The following is a 27,041-nucleotide window of genomic DNA, read 5'->3' on the forward strand; positions in this document are numbered from 1 at the left end:
CAAACTTATTATCAAACAATATATGTGCGGAATATGAAAATAAGCTAAAACAGAATTGATAAAACAATCTAAACCGAAAATAATCATAACCACAACAGTAATTAAATGGCAAAGATTAAGGGAAGAGAGATGCAAACACAAAGACAATACAGCGATGTGTTATCGAAAAGGAAATCGAAGTCTTCGGCGTAAAACCTCTCCACCGCCCTCCAAGCGGTCAATAATTCACTAAAGAATAAAGTTGGGATATATGAACAGCAGAAGACCTTCCAAACCTAATTTATCCAGTGTACCTAAGCCCTCCAAGCTTTTTGCTCCAACGAGATTACGCTGAACCTTTGTCTTCTCTAGCTTACCAGATTCTGCTATAGCCTATAGCATCAACCAATATCAGTTGGCTCCTTCCTAACTGCTTTCCAAGTACCAAATAACCTTCTCACAAATATAGGTATGGTGAGATAAGGATTTGGCTAATGTACCTCTCAAGGATGTATTAATGGAGAGGATGAGAGTAGAGGAATATGGAGAATCAAAGTGTAAAGATTGTGAATGAGTCAATATTGTTTTTCTCTAGGGTTTCTTTCTCGAAATTCTCTTTGAAATCTCTCTACAATACATGGGTATAAGGAGTATTTATACTGGTGTGTGTTTGGAATGCGAAAGGTCAGTTTTTCCCAAACAGAGTGGTTTGGCGACTTGGCCTCGCGACTGGACTGAGTCACGAGCTAACTGCCTGGCCAGACTGAAAGTTTTGTCTTGTAATGCTCCGGTTGGCGTGACTCTTCAGCTCCCCTGCATGCTTCACATGTGTGCCTCCTTTGGCGACTTGCCAGTCGCGAGATCCAGTCGCGAGGCCCTGCTGAGTGCACATTCTTGAGCTTTTCTTCATACTCTCTCACACACTACCCTTACATAATTCCCAACTAAATACAGGGTTTCTAAATGCTGAATTACAAGCAAATTGGCACGGAATAAAGCCAACAAAATGGTTGATTAAATTCAACCTTATAAGATCTAATATAAAAATATCATGAAAAACATATTAAGTATATTATTAAGTCCATTTGATTTAGACATGTGACCTCAACTCCCAATTAATTAAATACTTAGTATGATATGAGTTTATTTTTCAAGCACATATCAAACTTATTACCAAACACATAGACCAGCCTAAGTGCAACTTAAGCTCAATTGTTCATGAGCTTGTTCATGATTTTTTTTTTTTTTTTTTTTTTTTGGGTTTGGGCTCAGCTAGTTTATTAAACAAATCTAAAAAATTAAGGCTCAGGTTTGGCTCATTTATAAACAAAAAATTATAAATCGAAAGGATTTATTTCATTCATGAGAGATAACATACAACCTTGAATAGAACGTGTACCTTATTGTAATGAAATTCAAAAACAAGAATTGAGAAGTCCTTCAATTTTCATCTCAATTCCACATGATACCCAAGATGTGTGATCTCTCAATTAGTTCTTACATACTTTTTTTTTTTTGGGAAATGGTTGTTGTAGAGAGATAAAAGAGAAAATTGTTTTCTCTACTTTTAATTGTACGTACCTTTAATTGCCAAAGGAAATTATTTTATTTAATCGTATTAAAAAAACAACTAATTATCTAATTGGGCTCGTCTTTTTGGTTGGGTTTTAGTATGTGACTTGAGATGAGAGCAAAATGGACAAATGAGCCTCTAGCTCCAATGAGCTTCAAGCTTCCATAAACTCTTGATAAGCCCAAGGTTACAATTAATTACTCCTTCTATCTCATTTTGTTTGTCCTGTTTGAAAAGTCAAATTTTTTAAGGGAACATCATTTATTGTCTTGTCTACTTTTTAAAAATGTGTAAGTTTCCAAAAATACCCTTAAATAAATTTATTAAAAAATTGAATTAGTAAATTAATAGGGGTATAATAGGAACATTAGTAAATTAATGACTTTTATTTTAAAAAAACAGGACAATATTTTGGGACATCTTAAAATGGAATAGAGGACAAATAAAGTGGGACGGAGGGAGTATATAACAAATACTACTACGGAAATATAATTACACTATATGCCTTATTAATAAATTATATTTCAAGACTCTAATATAATACGATTTGACACATCTATGAAACATTCATAGCGAACAAAGTCATAATAAACTACCACTTTGTAAATCACTAATTTATTCCTTGAATCTCTGGTGTAATTTGTTAGTTATTTATATATTTTATGAAACATAATTTCATTAAATATAAACTTTAGTTACTCTTTACTAAAGTGGTTGAGCCTAGCACCTTGAATAATTAGTTCCTATCGGACCGTGAACTATATTATTCCACCTCAAAACCAATTGGTGATAAGGAAGACACACTCAAATCTTTTATGGCCTTCAACATCACACCACGTGGGCCTGTTTTTAGAGTGGTTGTAGAGAATCAAATTGCGGTCTCCCAACAATCACTCCTTCATAATGACACTCCCGTGACCTGAATCCATGACCATGGCTCTGATACCATTTGTCAGATCAAGAGCTATGCTATTTCACCTCAAAACGAATTGGTGATGAGGAAGACACGCTCAAATCTTTTATGGCATTTTACATTATACCACATGGGCATGTTTTTAGAGTGGTTGTAGGGAGTTAAATTGTGGTCCCCCCAATAGTTCCTAATAAACTTATCTTAAGGGAATATTTTGTGTTTATATAGAAAGAGATCATGGATTTCATCTTGAGAATATGCGTTCTCTCAACACTTCGAGTGGTTACTCAACATTGAGATTTTGACGGTTTAGATTAGATCCCACTCTTAATATATCAAAACAATCAACATTTTATGATTGGGTTCAAAATCTTCTCATGATTGAGAATTTATGAAAATAGAAGTCATGAAATTTATTTATTCATGTGGCAATTGTTAATTGAATAATTACTCTCATAACGACCTAGTTCAATATGTCTTATACACCAACATATCGACTAAAATTTTCCACTTCCATGATCAAAACAAACCATCTTAGTTGACATGTTACACTTTTCGCAAATGAAACACTCAATTTCATCACCTATTTCGAACTACGTTTTTTAGTTTATATAGAACTTGTGATTTATATTTTCTGTAACTAAATGACATAAAATGCATCTTAAGACTATATAATAATGTTCGATTAGTTCATATACAAATAATCTCATATATTAAACAATTTAATTATTTAAAATATGACAATGAATTGGACTTTAGGGCACAAACTCTAGCAGTTATGTTGTTCGAAGTACTAGAAGCAAAGAAAAAGGTACATCAACCATAATTGGAATCTTCGGATTATTTGTTTTGACAGGTACAAAGGTGCTACCAACGATATTGTTTTTATTCAATAATCTATATATTATTAAAAACTGAAACGTAGCGTTTAATACTGTTACTCTCACGTTACGCTACATCAACTGCCATGTCATTCTTTTTTTTTTTTTTTTTTTTTTTTTTTTTAAATATAATTTGTCCTACAATTTTAAAATGGTTTTTACAATTTTCGGCCCTATAAATACAGCCCATTACTTATTTATTTTACTTCCGCTATCACCTTATAATAAATCTGTATAATTAATTCAGCCCACATCTTATTTATTTAGTTCCACTATCAAGTCTAACCCAAAGTCTTTTCAGTTCAGTTTTAGGGTTTTGTGTGAGCCTTTTCAGCTTAAAGGAAAAGGGGAAAAAAAAAAAAAAAACATTAAAGCCTTTCAAGCTTTAGGGTTTTTTTTTTTTTTTTTTCTTTTCCATTTTTCTTATAATTATTTTTAACATTTATTTTTTTTAATATTTACACTTTTCCAACCTTTCTTTCTCCTTTACCATTTCATCTCTCCACTACTTCTTCAATCTTTCTCCCTCCCTTACATTTTCATCTCCCCTACCCTCTACATTAATATCATTCTTCCTCTTTCCCTTCATCTTCCTTTATTTTTGTCTCTTCTTATTTACACCCTCTTACTATAAATTTGTCACTATCTCTACTATTTTATGCATAGTTTTCCCTTACAAAAAAAAAGAAAAAAAAAAAAAGGTTCCCCTCTCTCTCTAAATTTTTTGGTGGATTTTTTATTTTATTTTTCTTGCATCTCTACTTTAGGTTGATAATTTTTTATATTCTTTAAAACTCTATTTTAGGTTAATGTGACTTAGTTTTGTTTTTTAAATTTTGATTTATTTTTTTTTTTTTTTTTTTTTTAAATTGTTGTTGTTGTTGGTTTTTTTTTTTTTTTTTTTTTAAATTCTCTTTGATTGTTAAATGATATCCTATTGCATTCTAAAGAATTAAATATAGCATATAAAAATATAATATTATTCTATTACATAGCATGATTTGGATAATTTGATATTTATTCTGTCACATAGTATGATTTTTTATAGTGCTCAATTTAGATGTTAAACTATGAGACGTTACTAATTTTTGTTTATTTTCTAATCCTTTGTGGTGGACAAAGTATTCTTAATAGTTGTATTAGAAGTACTTTATAATGCCATTTATTTAAAGAAAAGCAAAGGTTAGCCAAACGAAAATAATTGGGTATGTGGCAAATTTTAACTTTTGCAATTTATTTTTATTATTATTATTATTTTATAACAATGCATGTATAAAAATTTAATTTTTAGATTTTGCTAATAATTGTTTATTTGATAATATGTTTTGGGCGGCTGAAATTATAATTTTTACAAAGAAAATAACCTTAATAGATTATCAAAAACAAAATTTTATCCTAATATTGGTTCAATTAATCATTGTTAAGTTTTATTAATTTTTTTTAGTTTGGTGTTTTGGATTGTTCCTATATTACATTTATGATTGTTCCTATAATAAATAAAAATATAATTACAAAATACATTACTCATTATTAGATTAGTTTAAATTGTAAAAAAAAATTTAATAAAACCATCATAAAAATAATTATCACGCGCAACTTACGGATTCGCAGCTAGTTCAATTAATATTTGTGACAACAATAAAGAACATATAACTTGATCTTCGGATTATATCATCACCTTTTACTAACATCCATTTTGAATGAATTCTTAACATAGCATATATTTTGTTTTCCTCCCTGAATGAGTTGTTATTTCTTTGCCTCTGGTTAGACATTTAAAGTATTTTAACACAAATTTGAATATTATTCTGAAATGTTATTCAAATTTTCCTAGTCCTTACCCTGATTTTTTATTTTACTTATTTTTGGACCCAAATTTTAAGCTGATATGCATGCTTCAATCTCTGTTTTTAAAGCAGGGTTGTAGAATTTTTAATTAAATACATTTGAAATTGTAATATATGTCCTGCTTTTATTTGAACGAGGTCGATTTACTAAAGAGTTCGGATTCAATGACGCTTTCGATTATAAGACACAGCATGACTTGGATGCAGCTCTAAAAAGGTCACTGGACAATATGCATATAAATTATTTAAAAGAAATCAATGAGACAATATCAAATTTCCCTTTTTCCAATGGTAATTGCACTATTCACTAATATACTCAAGGTGACAGCAAATTGCATAACACTAAAGAGTAAAATTTAGCAAAAACTAATGTTTGATAAATTTCACAATAACAATATCAAGGCCTAATTGAATTGTTACTTGCAAGAGCAAGTTTTATAAAAAACCAAGAGGCTTTTTTTTTTTTGGGGGGTGTGTGCTAACCTAATGCTGTTAGGTGCTTTCCTGATGGCATTGACATAATACTTTGATACAAGGCCGGCTGAACCATATAAGCAATTGATGCAATTGTCTAAGGCCCCCACTTGTAAAAAAAAAATATATATATATATATATATATATATATATATATATATTTATCTTTATATTTTAATTACCAAAAAAATATATTTTAGGTACTTTTATTGGTCAATAAAATGCATTAAAAAAACCACATTGTATCTTAAAATGTAGAATAGTGCACAATAACAGTGCACACAACTTGATAAGATAAGATTGCACGGTGCACATAGCATTGTGCAGTCTTGTCCACAAACCCCAACACATCACAAGGCCTAAGCTAAGTTGGCCCCACACAACCCCACACTAATTAATAAGTTATCACATTTTTTTTTTTAATGCAAACTCTTACTTTATCAATTATTATAAATTATCACACAAATTAATTATTTGATGTATATTATTTCAACTCATTTGTACTATAGTGATACTAATTTATTGAACCATGTAATAAATTAATTTTTATTTATACAAATTTAGACTTTAAAGTTAAAAAAAGAATTTACTTAAAATTTTCGCCTAAGACCTCCAAAATTGTTGAGCCAGCCTTGCTTTGATAATGTCGGAGGGAAAAAGCTTGATGCTGTGCTCCCTACACATGGGACTCCATGGGCGCAGTGCAGTAGCTGGAATGATCTCACAATACAATCATGATCAACCTGAAGGCATAAGAAATTTATTATCTGTGGTATATAAGAGGATTCATAGAGAAGGATTTACAGTGTATGATATTATCACCTCTTTCCCAAGTTCTTAGACCTTGTGCTACCTTACATTAGAGAAGGAAAGATAGCATGTGTGGAAGACATAGCTGAAGGATCCTGCAGCTCTTGTAGGAATTTTTAGCGGCCACAATGTCAGAAAGCAAGTAGTTGTAGTTGCTCGGGAGTGATCATTTTACCTCCTTTTGCATATGTATTTAAGACTTTTTTTTTTCCTGTGTAATACTAATACACCACCATATATAGTGCTTCTCCCCATTACCATGGTGAAAGCCATTGCTGCTTGACGGCCATGGTAAGTAAATTTCCAGGATTCAATATACTATAGGCTGTTTTAATAACGAATGCTTGTCCATATATGTAAACATTGAGAGGATAATAGTCTAATTGGCAAATAAACAAAAATTTTCGTGACTGCAAAAGTAATTTCCAGAGTGTTTTGGCAAGGAATTGGGCCTTGATCTGAGCCTAATTGCTTACAGTATGAAATTGCTTACAGTATGAATGTTTCTATGCATAGTGACTAACATCAAGTCTGGTATCTGTCTATTTGTTAGTATTTCTTAAATTAAGTGTTTACATCAATTAACAACGGCCTTATACACCTTTGTTTCAAAGGTAATATTGAGTGCAACAACCACTTTTGTTTTTCCCAAAGAACTATGAAGCATTAACGTTTCTGCTGAGTCAACATAACACCAATATAACTTTCTTTTGCTTTTAATAAGTAATAATGAAAAGCATTATCGTCCTCAAGGGGTTCAAACCTCTTTACCCTGATTGCCATAATCTTGGTGGCATTTAACATAATAGCCCCATAGCATATTTAGCACATGGCAATAAACAATTCGGTTGTGTAGAGGGATTTTATTGGTACTTGGTAGAGTCTTTTCACCCTTGTTGCTGTTCTATATCTACTAGGAAGAATGGTAATGTACTGTAACATGTGTTTTGCCCCAAATATTTCTTTACTTCAAGTGATAGGAAGGAAAAAGGAAAGATAGAGAACAGAGGAACGAAAATGCCTCTTTATTTAGAGGGAAATGGATTGGATGATGATTCCACTTCAGTATGAGTATGTCATTAACTCAAGCTTAGCACAAAGAGTAAGATGTCACCTGATTTAGTTCCAAGAATGGCTTGACCTCTATGTAGAGATCTAATTTGTATAACCAGAAAAAAGTTTGGCGTTAGGGTATGCTGAATAAAACATGTTAGGCACCAAACATTGCCTAATCCAAAGATCATCCTTTGTTGAGAAAAACAGCCAATTAATATAACACACAACAGAATTATATCCTTTTACCCTCTCTGCTAATTCAATGAATATTTCAAATAAATTAGCTAAACACAATAACCAATATAAATAAAAATTTCAGCAGCAACCCACAATCAAGACCTCAAATTTTTACGTGGAAAACCCTTTAATGAAAAGGGAAAAACCACAGGACCTAGTCCAGTAAAATTTTTCACTATAGAAAATGGGTTTGCTACAATATTCTCGAGAACAAATGCTACTGGCTACCAAGGAAAAAAAAAATCACTCTTGAATTACAAAAAGTTATTCACCACAGTAGGCAATAAGGTGGATGCCAACAGTAACAAGAAGAAAATATCTCACCAAGTGGCTAGCATTCAAGCGGGCAACAACACCGGTCAATATGAAGCTCTCTTCATTAGGAACATACTAAAACTTCATCAAAATCGGAACTAAAATGAGCTTCCAATTTTGGCTTGAAACTAGTTGGTTTTGTAGAAAAAAATTTCTAAAATCTTCTTCTCTCTCATACACAGCAACTTTAGTATTGCAAAATTTTCAGTGTAGATAGTGCAACTGTAAGGAGAATATAAGTGTTGATATTAGAAAATATGAAAACATAAGAGGAAGAAATTATTCAAATGAAGTCCAAAAAAAAAAAAAAAAAAACTTTCTGAATTTTCTGAGAAATATTTGATGTGCTAATAGAAATTTAACCATCACGGAAGAACTACAATAAAATAGAGCTAAAAGTTGAAGATACACAAAATCTATGCTGTAAAATATGAATTAATGGTTTGAAACAAAACTCTTTGGATATCATTAACCAAAGAATATGGTAAATATCTAAATACAGAAAGAAAGAAAAAATGGCAGAGAGAAGAACAAATCACAAACAGTTAGCAGACTTCAAAGTAAAACAGCAAACAGAAGGAAATAGAGGGAACATACCAGTTTAAATGATTTTGACCTCTACAAAGGATGTATCAAATGTTTATCTCAATCATTGGAACATGTAGCAATCTTAAACCCTTTTGGGCTAAACTACATGACCTCTGATTGGGACAATCAAAGATCATTGGTATTTGTAATTTAGTGACACAATGAACCACTTACACCATAAGCAGATATTGTGGCTTCTTGCAAATGCATAAATCATGAATGAATGATAGGTTCTCCAGTTACTGTTTGGGTCTATGATTAAATAGGAGGTTGTGTTCTTCAATCAATGGAAATGGTGGAATTATTTGAAACTCATGCAATTGATGCTAGAGACAGCATGATCATCATCGACCATTATACACAGTGCATGAAATGAAATCTCATGCTGAGTTGGGTGAGCTCTAAACTTAGTTCCTTGAAATTTTGGTATTTGATATTTCAAATGTTTATTTTTATAGTGAGCTTGAATGTTTGGCTTAACTTATTTTATTGTTAATGAGCTAATTTTTTTGTCTTATACAAATTTTCAGATGAGTTGGCCATAATTTGAGAGAAAACTTGGTGCCCAATTATATAGATGACTCATATGGTAATTGTTGTTGATTCTACCAATTTGAAAATGTGTATTAGCTTATAGTGTCAAATGATGTGTGTGCGTGTGTGTGTATATAGATATATATATATATATATATATATATATATATATATATTTTTACAATGGATTGAAGAATAGATAAAAGAGGAGGGTTGTGCTAAATTGATGTCTAGCATAAAATTTAGTCACTTGTCATGAATGGATCCTGCCTTCAAGCATCCAAACCCTCTTAGGGGGGATACTCAATTCCTTCAGTTGCCATCACCATCTTCAAATAAAGTATTTTCTATGGTAGCACTACCATGAGTATTTCATAAAATTCTACAGTATCACCAATATTATTATATTTCCTCTCCACTCCTAGCTCCAGAAGTACATAATGGAAAGAAAAGGCAAGCATATCCTACATCCAATTGCCCTGCACAGCCATCTTAATCAAATGAACCAGATTATATAAGTTCACTAATATGTAGAGAAAATTGCATGACTTGTAAACAACTTGAAGTGAAAAAACCCTATTATGTCAAATGTGATATGGAATGGATATATATTTCTTATGTTTAAAAGAATCAAGTATGCTTTTATTTATTTTTTTAGCATCCCAGCCAAAAGAAAGTAGGGAAAACAAAAATAAACTAGAATCAGTAGCTTTTAATCCTTGTTTAAACCATTTTAAATATCCCACCAATCAATGCTAATTTGAAAATGTAAATTTATATTGGCATTTCTCAATGCACCAACATTTGCGTTTTAGCATTCTGCAAAAGGAATGTTGTTTAATCTAATATTATTACAAGTCCCTATTTAAGAGAGCTATCCAAACTGATACATTTAGTTAGGTTAAGAGTGTCTCTTTCCATGCTTCTCATTTATATTTTTGCATCATTAGCCACTGACATCTTATAGAAATTGCAGGAGGAAAAGATTGATGGCTTCCTTGATTTCTTATCTTGCTAGTGACGAATTGTGGGATGGTCACAACTCACAAATGCAGTTTGCCATGCTTTCTGATTTTGTAATCTTTTTTTTAAAAGTTTTCTCTTCTTGTTGAGATCTTTGTGTATTGCGAAAAGCCAAAACTGGATATTGTGTCTTAATTCAAAAACTATTCATTTCACTCTACCTCTTTACTAACATAATGGAGATTAATCTAGCATTTTTATTATTTACTGAAAGAAAATAAGTTATTTCTTGTTTCATCAATTTTTGAATGGGTGTCAAGTGTTTTCTTGACTTCTGAATTAATGAAACGTGGGGGTAATCCTAACCTTTCAACTCTCTGATTCTTTCCCATTTTCCAGGAGCTGGAAAAGGTAGCAGAGAGGTTGATGCAACAAGCATATCAAAGAGGTAGAGCAAAATCAAGTGGTTCCTCTCACAGAAGATGTGTAAGCACCCTTCCTTGGCTTGGTGCTAAAGTTTTCTACAAGAGTGGAAGTTTTTTTTTTTTTTTTTTTGATAAGAACAATAGTGGAAGATGAAGTGCAATAAAATCAAGTGGTTCATAATGGTAGGAAATCTTAGTGTTGTTTCGATGAAGTTTAGATCTATAGACAAACTCATTAGGCTGCTAATGTGTATTACATACTATCAACTTCTAGCATAGTGCTTTTAAGAGCTCTTTGAACCGTGGATGTGTCTAACTATATTTGGTAGCAGTACTTTGTCAAGGTGTTTTAAATTTCATGTATTGGCTTTTCTTCTTTTATGGGATTTATGGGTTTACAACTTAGATTATTATGGGTTTTTGGGACTTTTTTTTACTACATATATTGCTAATTTAAAAGGATTTAAATGCTGTTTTGGAGCGGTTTCTTTTCCCACTAAACTGTTAATTTTTACACTAATATAGACTATGAGATAAAAACTGAAAGTTAACACTGAATCAAGGTGTTAATTTCAAAATTTTAAAATTAAGGACATTTGTTTAAATACCCAATATATTGGCAAGCACATGCAACTCAAACTAGTTGAAAAGAAAAAAGCCCAAGTAAAAAAGAAGAGATGAAAAGTGAAAAGTACTTAAACTTGTTTTCTGCACTAATTTCAGCTATTCTCCCAGTTGAAAATACTATAAATAGCCCTTTAAGACATGGGACAACGATTCCCTTGGCTTAAATTGAGGGCAACTAGAAATCGGTAAAATTTGTAATTTGGTGAGGTATACGATGAGAGCAGATGAAGCAGATTATTGAAATCATAATTATTGTACACAGTGCTTGAAGAGAAGCTAATGTCTTAAGGCCTAATACTAATAGTGATGTCTCTGAATGACCTAATTTATGGAAAAAAAATTCATAAAAACATGAACCACCAACAAATGTGAAAGATACAGCACACTGAAACAAACATATATGACTATGTATTAATATCCGTAATTTTGGAAAATCAATTGAAAGAAAAAGCTAGCAAGTTTATGCCTGCAGATCAAAAATGAAAAGGGAAAATTTCAAAATAACAATTTACTATCTGATTTTCCAAAATGCTAAACTCTTCTTAACATTAAGAAAGATTTGAAAATTTAAAATTATGAATTTTATTGGCCATGTTCCGAATGTTCAATAGGGAAAAATTCATCAATTCGTAGAGTTAAAACAGAAAAACTTTATTGCTTATTACATAAGATCTAAATTGCTAGAGCATGACTAGCGTTAGATTTAATCATGCCAGAATCATTATTATTATTCTTATTTTGATAAATATTTTTTAAATATGATTGTAAACATTGAGAAGGTCCGAGGTATAATAACACCTTACAGACAGAATGACTTTCATATCAAGAGAGTCAAACCACAATTCAGTGATTTGGCTGTACTCAATATAACTCTATACATTGTTTTGGTGATGTATGAACACGTGGAGTTGACACACACGCCTTTACATAGACTAAAACTTTTGTTTATGTATGTACATTGGCTATAGAACACAGTGATTCTGCAAATACATAAACTGAATAGGGTCTTGTAAAGCACAAATTACGAAGTAAATTATAAATACATATCCCAAGTGGTAAAGAGAAAACAAACCTGAAGTTCCTTGGCATCATTTGTCATCAAGTTCACTATTTTACGAGATGAAATCCTCTTGTGAGCTTCAAAAGGTGCAAACCATATACTAATATATTAGAAGTAGAACCATCAACAACTTTAGTGTTGTCAGAAACTTTATAGGAATGTGAGTTCAAATTTGATTGCACTAGTTGAACTGGGGATCACTTAAATCACTACACCCTGCATATGATATGAAAACTAAAGTCAACAAGACCTTCACCCACACAATTCACGCATAAACATGGCAATTATGACCCAGCCCAAATCAACTATTGCCAAATGTTTAAGCACAAGAACTGACTCATGTTCTGTTGCAGTTTCAGCTCAAGAAATTAAGAAGGCCATCTTATAAGTGAAGGTTACAAGAGATGTTGAGACAAATAATGTGTATGTTTTTATCAATGGACATCAAAGCAAACTCTAAGAGCAACCATTTCAATATTGAAATTTCCAAATTGCCATAAAATTTTAATTTTGAAAAATGCAAATGGAATCACAACTTTCATAATTGTTTTAGATAGTTCACAAATTTCCCGTAATTAATTCAAGAAGCACTAATCTATCCATGGGTGTGGTCTTTGGAGGAGTATAAGAATGGGTTGGGAGATGTTTGGTCAGCATATTTGGTTTGAGGTTGGTGTAGGGAACCTTATTCTTTTTGGCATGAATGTTGGCATGGCAGCCAACCACTCAAGGATTCTTTTCTGCTTTTATAATGAAATGGTCTCAAATGTTAGACAATGAGCAAAAGATTTCAAAAAGGCTTTCTTCAGTGGACTGAAAAGCTACTACTAGCATAAATCATGCAGAAATAAAATTTGCTATGGATTTTGAATAAAATTTGTTTTTTTAACTTATTATTATTATTTTTTGAGTTTGTTGTTATCTTTAGTTATTTGCTTATGGATTCTGAATAAAATTTACAGAGAAAGCTAGTAGGTGATATGATGAGTGAAGCTATAGTGCCCGGGCCTAAATCTAAAAGCAAAAGGCTAGGAAAATCACTGAAAAGTCAACATGTAATTTCAACCACTTCAGTTGGTGCTAATGGTGTGTCATCTTCACCCACCACACACAAAAAACAGTAGAGATAATTGTTAAAATTTTGAGCATCAATATCTGATCAAGAGTACTGGCCCTAGTTATAAAAAAACAATCAGTTTGATGATTCCTTTTGAAGCTAAGTTTGACAATCAGTTTGAATCTAAGTTTCATAAGTACACAAAGACTAGGAAAGCTAAGGTATATTTGCAATTTTCTTTTGTTGTCATGAAAATTTTACATTTATTACTTTATCAATTTAGATTTAAGATTAATTGTGGTAAAGATGTTAAAAGTTATGTTGTAGAAAGAACACTTTGAGTTGTTAACCGAAGCACATTTGTGATCATTTATAATTCATTAACCTCAGTTTCTGCAATAAAATAAAAGTAAATTGTAAATCAAATTATCTATATGATTGACAGAACTTGCTGTTATTAATGGTGACACAAAGGAATTTGTAATTTTTCTGACTAATGGCAAATATATGACTAGCAATTACTTCGTTATATCCATGTCAGAAACTAAAGAGTCACAGCAAAGGGCATTCCCACACTGTTCAGGCTAAGCTATAATAACACAAAAAGCACAAAATGATTTTCATGTCAAACAGTGTGAAACCACAATCCAGTGATATGACTGCACTCATGACTCAACACAACTCTATACCTTGTAGATATGCACATTGGCTACAAACACAATGACTCAACAAATATATATAAACTGAATTTGGTCTTGTAAATGACCAATTATGAAGTGAATTATGTACACATAACTCAAATGGTAAGAGAAAGCAAACCTGAAGTGCCTTGGCAACAGTTGTCATCAACTTAATATTTTCCCAAATGCAAACTTCTCACCAGTCTCCTGAGTCGAAATCTTTGCAATATGGGGAATATCTAAAGGTAAAAACCATATATAGATATATTAGAACCATCAACACCTTCAGTGCTGTCTGAAATTTTAAGTTAAATTTTTCTTGCACTAGTAAAACTGAGCTCCCAACCCAAACTAGAAATGAAAAATCAAGAGCATCACCCACCCAATTTCTCATTCTTATGCAACTAAACTCAATTTTCCCACAATGAACTCACCCTCATAAACAGTGCAATCATGACCCTGCCCAAATCAACAAAATCTACCATTAAGTTTTAGACCATCCTAATCAAAAGAACTGATCCATGAACTCTTACAGTATCAAAATGTGAAGGTTACAAGAAATGCTGAGCCAAAGAATGAGTATTTGGACATAAAGGAGGTTCTAATGGTGATGAATCCAACATTCCAAATTTCCCAATGCCCAGAAATTTTCAATTTTGAAAATTTTTTAGAAAGCAAATAGGCTAGGCTAACAAACAGAAATTTGATAGCAGTAAGACAATAGGTAACAATCAGAAAATATTTAAATAGACTATGCCTTTAGCAACAATTTAATTCTTTTGGTAATTTACAGATACGAAAATTTGAATAGCAGCTAGCCAATTGGCAGCCATCACGATCAGAAAATATATTTAATTATATTATGTTTTTAGCAACTTTTTAATTCTTTGCGATAATTTGCAGAGACAAAATTTTGAATAGAACCAAGCCAATTTGCAGCAATCACAAAAAACTAAATTATATAATGCTTTTAGTGACTTCTCGCAAACGATTGCAGATAGTTTCAAAGATTGAAGAAGAAGAAGAAGAGTAGAAAATTTTCAAGTGTTGCCATGGTGGTTGGTGAAATTAATTTCAAAAGCCATCAATCCAAATTGTAGCATTTATATATTGTCATCAATGGAATGGGGTTCAATTAAGTATTCATTCCAGGAATACTCTCTCACCCATTACGAATATAAGAGAATAGAAGAGGATATAGACTTACTCAGAATTGATTTCAACATATGGAACGTGGCTAATCTTGATCCTCTCATTGTGTTCAAATTTGGGGCAAGCATGAATCACCAGCTTTTTCAATTGGGTGAGGCGTTGCATGGCTTCCTTGGTGGGCAGATGCACCAGGTTGGGGCAATCCACAAAATACAGCTGTTGAAGAGAAGAAATATTACCCAACAACTCTGGCAAATCTATGGAGGAGTGTAAGAATGGGTTGGGAGATGTTTGGTCAGCATATTTGGTTTGAGGTTGGTGTAGGGAACCTTATTCTTTTTGGCATGAATGTTGGCATGGCAGCCAACCACTCAAAGATTCTTTTCCGCTTTTATAATGAAATGGTCTCAAATGTTAGACAGTGAGCAAAAGATTTCACAAAGGCTTTCTTTAGTTGACTGAAAAGCTACTACTAGCATAAATCATGTAAAAATAATTTCATAGAAGGTTTTCCTCAGTTGACTGCAAAGCTACTACCAACACCAAACATGCAAAATAATTTTCCAGAAAATATAACGGATTATCAAAATTTTATTTTTTCTTTTGCTAAGTAACAGTTTAGAAAATGTTGTTGGAACAATGGGAGGAAGGAGGAGACTATTGGCTGAATAATACACTTACTGTATTGAATCAATACTTTATATACGTAAATAATCATGGGAACCTGAGAAGAATTGAGGTTTATTTTGCAGAAATTATTAAAGTAGAGCAAAGTATGTAATCTTAAGTCTCCCTTTCTCTACTCAGTAATACAAAACCTTTTCTTTTCTTTTATTTCTTATAAATTTTTTATGAGGGTTAATGGACTTAGGAGGTTTCATAATCATTTATTCAAGGTGTCAAAGTGTGGAAAATATGTATTCACCATCTCACTTCTCTCTTCTTTAACTTTTTTTTTGTTTTTTAACTTATTATTATTATTTTTTGAGTTTGTTGTTATCTTTAGTTATTTGCTTATGGATTCTGAATAAAATTTACAGAGAAACCTAGTAGGTGATATGATGAGTGAAGCTACAGTGCCCAGGCCTAAATCTAAAAGCAAAAGGCCAGGAAAATCACAGAAAAGTCAGCATGTAATTTCAACCTCTTCAGCTGGTGCTAATGGTGTGTCATCTTCACCCACCACAAACAAAAAACAGTAAAGATAATTGTTAAAATTTTGAGCATCAACATCTGATCAAGAGTACTGACCCTAATTATGAAAAAACAATCAGTTTGATGATTCCGTTTGAAGCTAAGTTTGACAATCAGTTTGAATCTAAGTTTCATAAGTACACAAAGACTAGGAAAGCTAAGGTATATTTGCAATTTTCTTTTGTTGTCATGAAAATTTTACATTTATTACTTTATCACTTTAGATTTAAGATTATTGTGGTAAAGATGTTAAAAGTTATGTTATAGAAAGAACACTTTGAGTTGTTAACCGAAGCACATTTGTGATCATTTATAATTCATTAACCTCAGTTTCTGCAATAAAATAAAAGTAAATTGTAAATCAAATTATCTACATGATTGACAGATTAATGGCGACACAAAGGCATTTGTAATTCTTCTGACTAATGGCAAATATATGACTAGCAATTACTTCGTTATATCCATGTCGGAAACTAAAAGAGTCACAGCAAAGGGCATTCCCACAGTGTTCAGGCTAAGCTATAATAACACTAAAAGCACAGAATGACTTTCATGTCAAACAGTGTGAAACCACAATCCTCAATGATATGACTGCACTAATGACTCAACACAACTCTATACATTGTAGATATGCACATTGGCTACAGACACTATGACTCAACAAATATATATATAAACTGAATTTGGTCTTGTAAATGACCAATTATGAAGTAAATTATGTACACATAATTCAAATGGTAAGAGAAAGCAAACCTGAAGTGCCTTGGCAACAGTTGTCATCAACTTAATATTTTCCCAAATGCAAACTTCTCACCAGCTTCCTGAGTTAGTCTTTGAAATCTTTGCAATATGGCGGCCATCTAAAGGTAAAACCCATATATAGATATATTAGAACCATCAACACCTTTAGTGTTGTCTGAAATTTTAAGTTAAATTTTTCTTGCACTAGTGAAACTAAGCCCCCAACCCAAACTTGAAATGAAAAATCAAGAGCATCACCCACCCAATTTCTCATTCATATGCAACTAAACTCCATTTTCCCACAATAAACTCACCCTCATAAACAGTGCAATTATGACCCAGCCCAAATCAACAAAATCTAAGTTAAGTTTTAGACAGTCCTAATCAAAAGAGCTGATCCATGAACTCTTATAGTATCAAAATGTGAAGGTTACAAGAAATGCTGAGCCAAAGGAGTATTTGGACATAAAGGAGGTTCTAATGGTGATGAATCCAACATTCCAAATTTCCCAATGTCCAGAAATTTTCAATTTTGAAAATTTTGTAGAAAGCAAATAGGCTAGGCTAACAAACAGAAATTTGATAACAGTAAGACAATAGGTAACAATCAGAAAATATTTAAATAGACTATGCCTTTAGCAACAATTTAATTCTTTTGGTAATTTACAGAAACAAAAATTTGAATAGCAGCAAGCCAATTGGCAGCCATCACGATCAGAAAATATATTTAATTATATTATGATTTTAGCAACTTTTTAATTCTTTGCGATAATTTGCAGAGACAAAAATTTGAATAGAACCAAGCCAATTTGCAGCAATCACAAAAAACTAAATTATATAATGCTTTTAGTGACTTCTCGCAAACGATTGCAGATAATTTCAAAGATTGAAGAAGAAGAAGAAGAGTAGAAAATTTTCAAGTGTTGCCATGGTGGTTGGTGAGGTTAATTTCAAAAGCCATTAATCCAAATTGTAGCATTTATATATTGTCATCAATGGAATGGGGTTCAATTAAGTATTCATTCCAGGAATACTCTCTCACCCATTACGAATATAAGAGAATAGAAGAGGATATAGACTTACTCAGAATTGATTTCAACCCATGGAACTGCAGTGCATTTAATGTAGTGGTGGTAGCTTTCCCTTGGATATTAATTGATTGAGAGGATATAGGCTAATCTTGATCCTCTCATTGTGTTCAAATTTGTGGCAACCATAAATCACCAGCTTTTTCAATTGGGTGAGGCGTTGCATGGCTTCCTTGGTGGGCAGATGCACCAGGTTGAGGCAATACACAAGATACAGCTGTTGAAGAGAAGAAATATTGCCCAACCACTCTGGCAAATCAACCAAATTTACATTTTCGTCAATCCACAGAATTTTAAGGGCAGTGAAATATTGAATTTGGTCCAGGAGAGTATCCGGCCCAAAAAACATGAGACTTTGGAGGGAGGGTTGAATGGAGGAAGTAGAAGAAGAAGGCAGACAATCCCAATTCTCCAAATATTCACTGCCAGTGGCTAGGTCTTCAATACCACGCCTTATTATGGATGATGGGACACCTGGCAAATACTTCAGGTCAGCGCAGTTCACTACCAACTTCTGAAGGGAAGTGCAGGTGTGGAGTGAGTCTGGCAAATATCTCAGCTTCGGACAGCGACGTAAGGTGAGCTCCTCTAGGCAAGGAAACACCAACACCTCACCTGCACTTGTCAACTCTTTTGCATCCTTCCACTCTTCTAAGATTTCCATTTCCGCCAATTTAAGTATTCTCAATGCCGGAAATAATATTGTATTTTTGCAACTCTCATCACTGTAAAACTCTCTTCCTATACATCTTACCTTCTCCATTCCATATATTTCAAGAACCCTAAGACAGGGTAAATGCCCCAGAGTAGGAACTTCTTCACAATTCTTGATCCATCCCAATTTGATCTCAATCAAATTGTGATGTAGCGACAAACCAACCCATGATGGGAATTTCTTTCCTCCATACCCAATAATTGTTAAGCTTTTCAAATTTCGGTGAGGCTGGAGGCCTTCCAACACCTTTTCATCTTTATCTCTATAATCTTCTTCTTCTTCATCCCAATATCCTTCTTCATCCCAATAATTGTATAATCCCAACTTGAATATTTCCTTTTCTTTTAATTTTGCACTTTTGGCTTCTTCCCCATCTTCCACAAAACCTAGATTGTAGATGTCTATTTCTCCTCTCAGATTCTTTAAAGCTCCCAATTCTTCGATGCTATGACCTTCATCTTGACCCACAACAAAAATTGGCAATGTTTGAAGGCAAGTCAACAGCCCCATATTCTTAGGCATACGGAGAGGAACCTTATCGATATAAATATGTCTCAAGTTAATCAAATTGCTTAACTCTTCTGGAAGCCCTACGAATTGAAAACATTTTTTGATTGTTAAAGTTTGCAATTTGTAGAGTTTGGTGACGGATTTTGGTAATGTCTTAATATTAGCATGTGAGATGTGAAGAAGCCTCAAATGTATCAAATGCTCAATTGAATCTGGCAACTCTATTATACTGCCCCCATATAACTTTAACACACGTAAGCTTTTAAAATTTGATAATGTGCTGCCAAAGTCAGCATAATCTGAAACTAAGCTGCGCAATTTTGTGAAACCATCTCCAATAAATGAAATTCTTTGTGTTGTTTGGCCAACAAAGCGGATAAATAAACATTGTGCATTGCCAACATCATCCATTGAAGCTCCCTCCAAAATTAGAGTTTTAGATTTTAGAATTGAGAGTGCAAAATCATGTACCAAATCATGCATCTTGCAGCTGATAATGTTACCATACTCATCCTTTCTAGCATCTTGGAAAAAGGAAGTTACCAACAAGATATTGAAATACAAGTTACCAATATCCTCCATCATCATACAACTTCCTTTAGATGATTCAAGGAACCCTTCAGCCATCCAACGTTGAATAACATCGTCCTTTCTGATGTTATAATCTTGAAAATTTGCACAATATGCAAAACATTGTTTTAAAGATGGTGTTGGAAGATTATCAAAGCTTAACCTCAATATCCGGAAGAATCTATCAGTATCATCATCCAATGAATCCCAAATTTTATTATTTTGAATTGATAACCATTCACTTTTATCATATTTAAAGCACATTATTCCTCCCAAAACTTTTGCAGCCAATGGAAACCCTTCACTTCTTTTAGCAATCTCTCTTCCAATAGACTCCAAATCTCTAGTTCGAGTAATTTTTTTATTTGCAAATGCTCTTTTTTCAAATATGGACCAACATTCATCTTTTGATAATTGTTCCAGATAATGTTGGCATTGTGGTGTCCCTATGAGATTTGCGACTTTATCACTACAGGTTGTTACAATAATATTATTTCCCGTCATTGAATTAAAACTAAGCAAGTTACTCCTTAATTTACTCCATTCCTCATGATCATCAATCCACACATCATCAAGTACAAGAAGATATTTATTCCCACACAATTTTATTTGAAGTCTACTAAGAATTTCATCTACACTTCGGAGATAGTACCAGTATGAAAGATGATCATTTCCATCAATAGATTGAAGAATCTCACGTAAAATCCTCTTACGATTAAAATTCTTAGTGACACATGCCCATGCTAGTACATCAAAATGTTTCCTTATTAATTCATTGTTATAAACTTCTTTTGCTAAAGTTGTCTTTCCAAGACCTGCCATACCCACTATAGGAAGAACGGAGATACATTGATTGCTTGCATTAGTCAACATGTTCACTATTTTTGAGACATCATATCCTCTCCCTACAATTTCTAAATCATTGAGGTTGGAGTCTACCTCTCTATCCAGGCTAATCTTGGGGATTGTATCCATAGACCCCACTCTAAGACCATTCTTAATTGTATCCAATTCCAATAATCGATCGATGATGGTCTTCATTTTGTTTTCGACACTTTCCATTATTTGGTTTTGAGATTGTACCTCTTGCTTAAGAATCTCAAACTCATCTAGCACATCGTCAGCATCATAAACTACCTCTCTAAACTCCGCTAACCTATTCCTCATAGGTTCATCAGTTATTTGCCATTTCTCAGTGTCTTGTAACACAACTTGAATCTTGGATAATGAGACAAGAAGCTCTATTAGCTTCTCCTTGTCACCCAATCCAGAACCAATATGATCAATAACAAGTGATCTCACCTTGGCTAATAGTCCTTCCACTGCAACACTAAGGTCGATTTCAGTGCTATATTCTTCATTACTCTGCACAAAAGAAAATAGTATAAAAATTGTTTGCCAAAGTGTAAGGGTATGGTTTTGTAAGAAATAAACAATTATGTTTTGAGTTAAAGCTATAGATAATCAACTGTGTGACAATTTTTTGATATTGGATTTGAAGAATTTTTACTCTGCTTAGCATTGCCTGAAGTGGATGTCGTCTTAAGCTTTTTGTTAGGCCCCTTAATCTCTAGATAAGCTTTTGCATGAACATTATTCAGTCATTTTGTACAAATATCGATATCAAGGCCTTTAACTTTTGTCAAGTATAATTTAATTCTTGAAGCTCCCCTAGGAAATTTATGTTCACAAAACTTACATATGAAATAACCATCTTCTTCCTTTGTGTACTCCTGAAATTGATCTTTCTTTCTACTTGTATTTCTTTCTCCTTGAATATAAATAAATAAAGAACATAATATCATGAATGAATATATGCTCTTGTCTTATACCATTTACTAACTTTTATTATTTAATATTTTAAGATCTCATTATTGGATTACAGATTCTCTTTATTCTTAATATACATGTCAAATTCAAGTTATTTAAAAAGTCAATAACCCTTTTCCTTTTTTTTTTTCTTTTTTTATTTAATAATTCGATAGTTACAATAGGTAAGGGAAGATTTGAATTCAAAATGTCATGAACATACCAAGAAGTGCCAATTAGTTGAGTTATAAAGCTCTTGACATCAATAATATCCCCCTTTCATTAGAGTTGAACTTAATGATAGTAGTTTGGAAACTTGATTTTTTTTTTTTTTTTATTTAACAGAAAATACATTAAATAATGTTTCTTTAAAAAAATAGATATTCTAAAGAGGACAACCAATTTGGGATGAATGAGTCTAATGACGAGAATACATGGACTTCAGTGGCTGACAATAAGTTCTTTAAAAAATCTACAAAGTTGGGGAAAAAAACGTTAAGCTGTTTCTTAAAAAAAAAAAAAAAAAAAAAAGAGAGAGAGAGTTGAAAATGAAAGAATGAAAAAGGTGACAATTGTGGGTAAATAGATAAAGCCAATGTTTTTTTTTTGGGGGGGCTGAAAAGTATAATTAAGGTCAACAAATGTCTCACTTAATGTGAAGGTCTGAGAACCTCAGAGGATGAACTTGACTAGTCTATAACGTAGTGTAGAGTACAATTTTGTTAGAAATGAACAGTTAGTACTGAATACAAATCTTTTATCTTATTTAAGTTATATTATACATAACATACTCATTTAAGTAATGTGGGACGACTACCTTCTTCTCCTCCTCTCTCCCCTTAAATTTCAGAAACAAACACACACATTCCCTCTTCCCTATGTGTGTTTGTTTCCACATAAAAAAAAAAAAAAAAAAAAAAATGCAACAACAACAACACCAAGCCAAAACTCTTGTAACTCATTGGCATAATACTCTTGTTTATTATGAAAAATTGGATTCAAATCCTCTTTCCCCACTCTTATAAATATCAAGTTATAGAAATAAATAAATAAAGTAATAATGCTAAGAATTTTGTAGTTTAATGACAATACACTTCTCCAATGGAAGAGAGCATGAGTTCAAACTCCTCTTCCCCACTTGTTGCAAGAAAAAAAATTCATTAAATAATAAGAAAATTTATTATAATGTTTTATTTGATCCAAACAATTAAAATCAATAATTGAAAATATTATCACAAGTTCATAGCCAAGATTAAGATGAAATATAATCTAAAAATAAAAATTTACATCTTTACTCACCTTTTCAAACACTCTGCTTAATGTGACATCCTTTGATATTGAAGTTGAGTTGATTTCCCTCCCTTTATCTCTGTTTGAAGTTGATGCACCCTTAAGTTTTTTGTTAGGTTCTCCAACTATTAGAGCAGCCTTCTCTTGGACCTCTTTAAACACTTTCGTACAAATATCAATATCGTGACCTTTAACTCCAGCCAAGTGACATTTAATTCTTGAAGCACCCCCCGCAAAATCACGTTCACAAAACTTACATTTAAAACGACCTTTTAGATCTTCAGCATACTCCCAAAATCGATCTCTTTTTCGAACCATATTTCTTTTCCCTTACAATAAATGCATAAAGAATTTAATATTAGAATAATAAAAAATTGATAGTAAAAATGAATATGTAGAATAATAAAATTAATTTAAATAAAATAGATCTATAGAATAAAAAAATAAGCTCTGTTCTAATATGTTTAAAAATATTATATAATTATTTTATGATGTCTATCAAAATCACCCTCAAGTTTTTTGCTACGCCCTCTAATGGCTAGATATATATCACCATCAATAAAATATTTAGCCAAGAACAATATGTCCATCAAATGAATATGTCCATCAAACTTTTCCCCTTATTTTGTTTACTGTGTTAAATTGTTAATAAACTATAATATTTAGCCAAGAAAATATAAATCTATAGCATCAAAGACATGTCAGAGTGCACTTAGTCACTTGCTCTATTAGTTCACAAACAGGTAGATGCAGCAAATAGACGCAGAGAGAAAGAGAAGAGGTAAAGTCTGAGAACAATGGCAATATATTATAACGTGTTTTATATCACTCGCCGAAAGAAGATGGTTTTTTGGCTTCGATGTGTCGGGTATATACATGGGATGAGATTGTGATATATGTACATATATATAAGAACTTAGTGAAATGCCATAGAAGTTGAGCTTAACATGTTATATTACATGCCTTTCTTTTTTGGATTCTAAGTAATTAATTTGGTTCCTATGTTGGAAATTTTAGAAGAGTTCCAACTAATTACTATGTCAATCTACAAAGACTCTGTTATCATAAGCCTCTACCAGTGTGTGATCGATCATCTGCCGCTGCCACCCAAAAAGGTATTTTAGCACAAACATAGCAGATGTTTACTTCTATGGATCAAAGTCTTAAACCATTGGAAGCATTAATCGGAGGCCCTATATGTTTCAAAAAGCTTCATGAGAATCTTTGGTTTTTCTCCAACCAACTCATCAATCATCACATGGAATGAGTTTATATTTATGCAAATGTTTTATTTGTTTATTTATATCATAATTAATAGATTATTATTTCTTTTATGTGTCAAACTTCATTTGGAAAAGAATAAGAAAGTTTTCTCTTTTTTTTTTAATTTTTTTTATCAATGATTGTTAAAGGTTTGAAACATGCAGGATAACAAATGTTGAAAAAAAACGACTAAAATTTTAGTTTTTTGTGTATAAATAAAAAATATATAAAAGGGAAATATTTTATTTTATTTTTTAAGTTGACTACAAAGTTTCAAGTATATATATTCACAATAGTTTTTAAAATATTGCAATTTGATATTTTATGAGTATATTAACCAAAATGTTAAAATTCACATATGTTGTATTTGAGATTTGTCAAGCTACTGAAAATCATTTCATGAGAATCATTAGTGGAATTTGAAAAAACAAAAAACAAAATGAATTATTCATGTATAAAAAACCTCTAACAGGTAAATAATTATAATAAATAATTTTTTATTTGCTTACATATATCCCTTATTAATCTTATTAATGGTTTTTTTATTATTTAGATTGGTTTCAAATACTCATATACATTTTATCCTCCCTAAAATAAAATCATGGCTTCACCATTAATCATGTTCTCAATTGAACAAGGTTTATATACTAAACAACTTTAGATTCGATGAGATTTTCTAATTTCAACTACACAAAAAGGCATGACTTAGATGAGGCTCTAAAAAAATGAACCACATAACAATTCCATTTATATAGGTGTGCCACAGAGGGCGAAATATGTAATTTAGCCAACTAAATAAAGATTTGGAGTTCAAACTTTTAGTTTTAATTTTAATGACTTGAATATGGTAGACTTGAATTTTTTTTTCCCCCTGTTTGATATATAGATTTGGAATTATTGACGGTTAATTAAACTATTTATTCAAGCAAGAAAAAAAAAATGGACAGGAGGAAAGACATGTGAGAGTGCACTTACTGTAATAGCTTGAAAAGAAGTAGAGTAGATGCAATGAACGGAGTTCAGGAAGAGCAAGAGAAAGAGAAAGAGAAAGAGAGAAGGTAATAATAGTCTGAAAAGAACAAGAGGAAGAGGAGAATAGAAGTAATAGAGCAATGTATAACTTTGCTAACATTTGCCTCCCATTTCTTCACTTATTGGAGGTCTTGGCCCACCACTTGAAGAAAGTTTGTATAGTCCAACAAAGATAGTACACGTATTGTGAAGAAACTTCCAGCAAAACTTTTATAAATCTTGCTTGTGTTTATCCTTGTACTAGTATTATGCCCGTGCGATGCACGGCTTAGTAAAAAAACTTATATATAAATTATTATTATTTTTGATAATATAATCAAATTTAATAACAAATAAAATGGTAAAAATATTTTTAAAATTAAGTACATGGAAAATGTATATTATGTAAGTATTTTTTTTTTTTTGCAAAAAAAAGATATTATAAAATATTTTAAAAAAATTATGGCAAGTTTTAAATTTCTAAAAGATCTTAGTATTAAAATTGTAATTTGATTATGTGTGTGTGTGTGTGGCACTTAAAAATCTTTCCATTCTAATTATAGATAAATTTCTTGCATATATGGCCAAAAAAAATTCCATAAACTACCCAAAAAAAAATCCATAAATTACAAAAAATGTAAGTATTTAGACTACAATATAAATGTAAAATTTTATCTATAGATTACCAATCATAACCACTTTAATGTTTCCATAATGGAGGAGATAATCTGTATAATCAATTAAGAACACCAAATAAAAAAATAGTATCAATAATTAAGATAAATTGCTGTAAGGTTGAATTTATTCAACCATCTAATTGGCTTTATTCCGTGCCAAATTTGCTTGTAATTCAGCATTTAGTAACCCTGTATTTAGGTGGGATTGTTGTAAGGGTAGTGAGTGAGATAGTGTGAAGATTGCTCAAGAGTGTGCAAGAAAACAGAGAGTCGCGGCTGGGACTCGCGACTGGACTCGCGGCTTCAACCCGCCAGAATCTGCACACGTGCCAAGCATGCTGGAAGATGAACAGTCATGCTAGCTGGAGCACTACAGGACAAAACAGGACAACTGGCCATACGGTTAACTCGCGACTGGAACTCGCGACTTAGTCAAGCCGCGAGGTCAAGCCGCGAGCCACCCCTGTTTTGGAAAAACCTGACGTTTCGCATTCCACTCCTCTTCAGTATAAATACCCTTTTAACCCACGATTGAAAGAGAGCTTCCAGAGAGAATTTTGAGAGAGAAACCCTAAAGAAAAACCAGATTGTTTTACCCACAATCTCTACCTTAGAGTCTCATCAAAATCCCTCACTCTCTTCCTCTCCATTGTCAAATCCTTGAGAGGCCTTTATACCAAACCTGGTTCTCACCATTATCATCTCTGTGAGACAGTTGTTTGGAGTTCTGGGAAGCAGTTAGGAAGGAGCCAATATTCATTGGTTGATGCTACGGTGTAGTAGCGGAATCCGGAAAGCTAGAAAAGAAAAAGGTTCGGCGCAACCTCGTTGGAGCAAGAAGCTTGGAGGGCTTAGGTGCATTGGGTAGATTAGGCTTGGAGGGTCTATTGCTGTCCTTGTATCCCAACTATATTTTCTAGTGGATTGATTACCGCTTGGAGGGCGGCGGAGAGGTTTTTCGCCGAGGTCTTCGGTTTCCTCTTCGATAACATATCTGGTGTT

General features: G+C 32.2%; 1 protein-coding gene across 20 annotated transcripts in view; it reads right to left on the minus strand.

Annotated features, from left to right (window-relative positions):
• The window catches only part of LOC126701386 (putative disease resistance protein RGA4), a 91,793-nt gene extending 66,282 nt beyond the window's left edge, over window positions 1-25,511 (minus strand). For 2 of the 20 annotated variants that reach the window (XM_050399458.1, XM_050399451.1), the window contains exons 1-6: window positions 25,327-25,511; window positions 23,098-23,417; window positions 18,190-21,354; window positions 17,119-17,225; window positions 15,227-15,387; window positions 14,159-14,258 (exon numbers count right to left, since the gene is read on the minus strand). In XM_050399458.1, coding sequence (XP_050255415.1) covers window positions 18,226-21,354; window positions 23,098-23,417; window positions 25,327-25,483 — 3,606 coding nt within the window. In that variant the 5' untranslated portion in view covers window positions 25,484-25,511 and the 3' untranslated portion in view covers window positions 14,159-14,258; window positions 15,227-15,387; window positions 17,119-17,225; window positions 18,190-18,225. Of the gene's footprint in view, window positions 1-7,878; window positions 8,308-9,382; window positions 9,687-12,294; window positions 12,499-14,158; window positions 14,259-15,226; window positions 15,420-17,118; window positions 17,226-18,189; window positions 21,355-23,097; window positions 23,418-25,326 lie in introns of those variants that run through there. The other 18 variants (XM_050399462.1, XM_050399452.1, XM_050399456.1 and 15 more) reach the window with 17 other exon arrangements.
• Window positions 25,512-27,041: the final 1,530 nt, after the last annotated feature.

The sequence above is a fragment of the Quercus robur genome, chromosome 10 (genome assembly GCF_932294415.1).
Source record: "Quercus robur chromosome 10, dhQueRobu3.1, whole genome shotgun sequence".
NCBI classification, from domain to species: Eukaryota; Viridiplantae; Streptophyta; class Magnoliopsida; order Fagales; family Fagaceae; genus Quercus; species Quercus robur.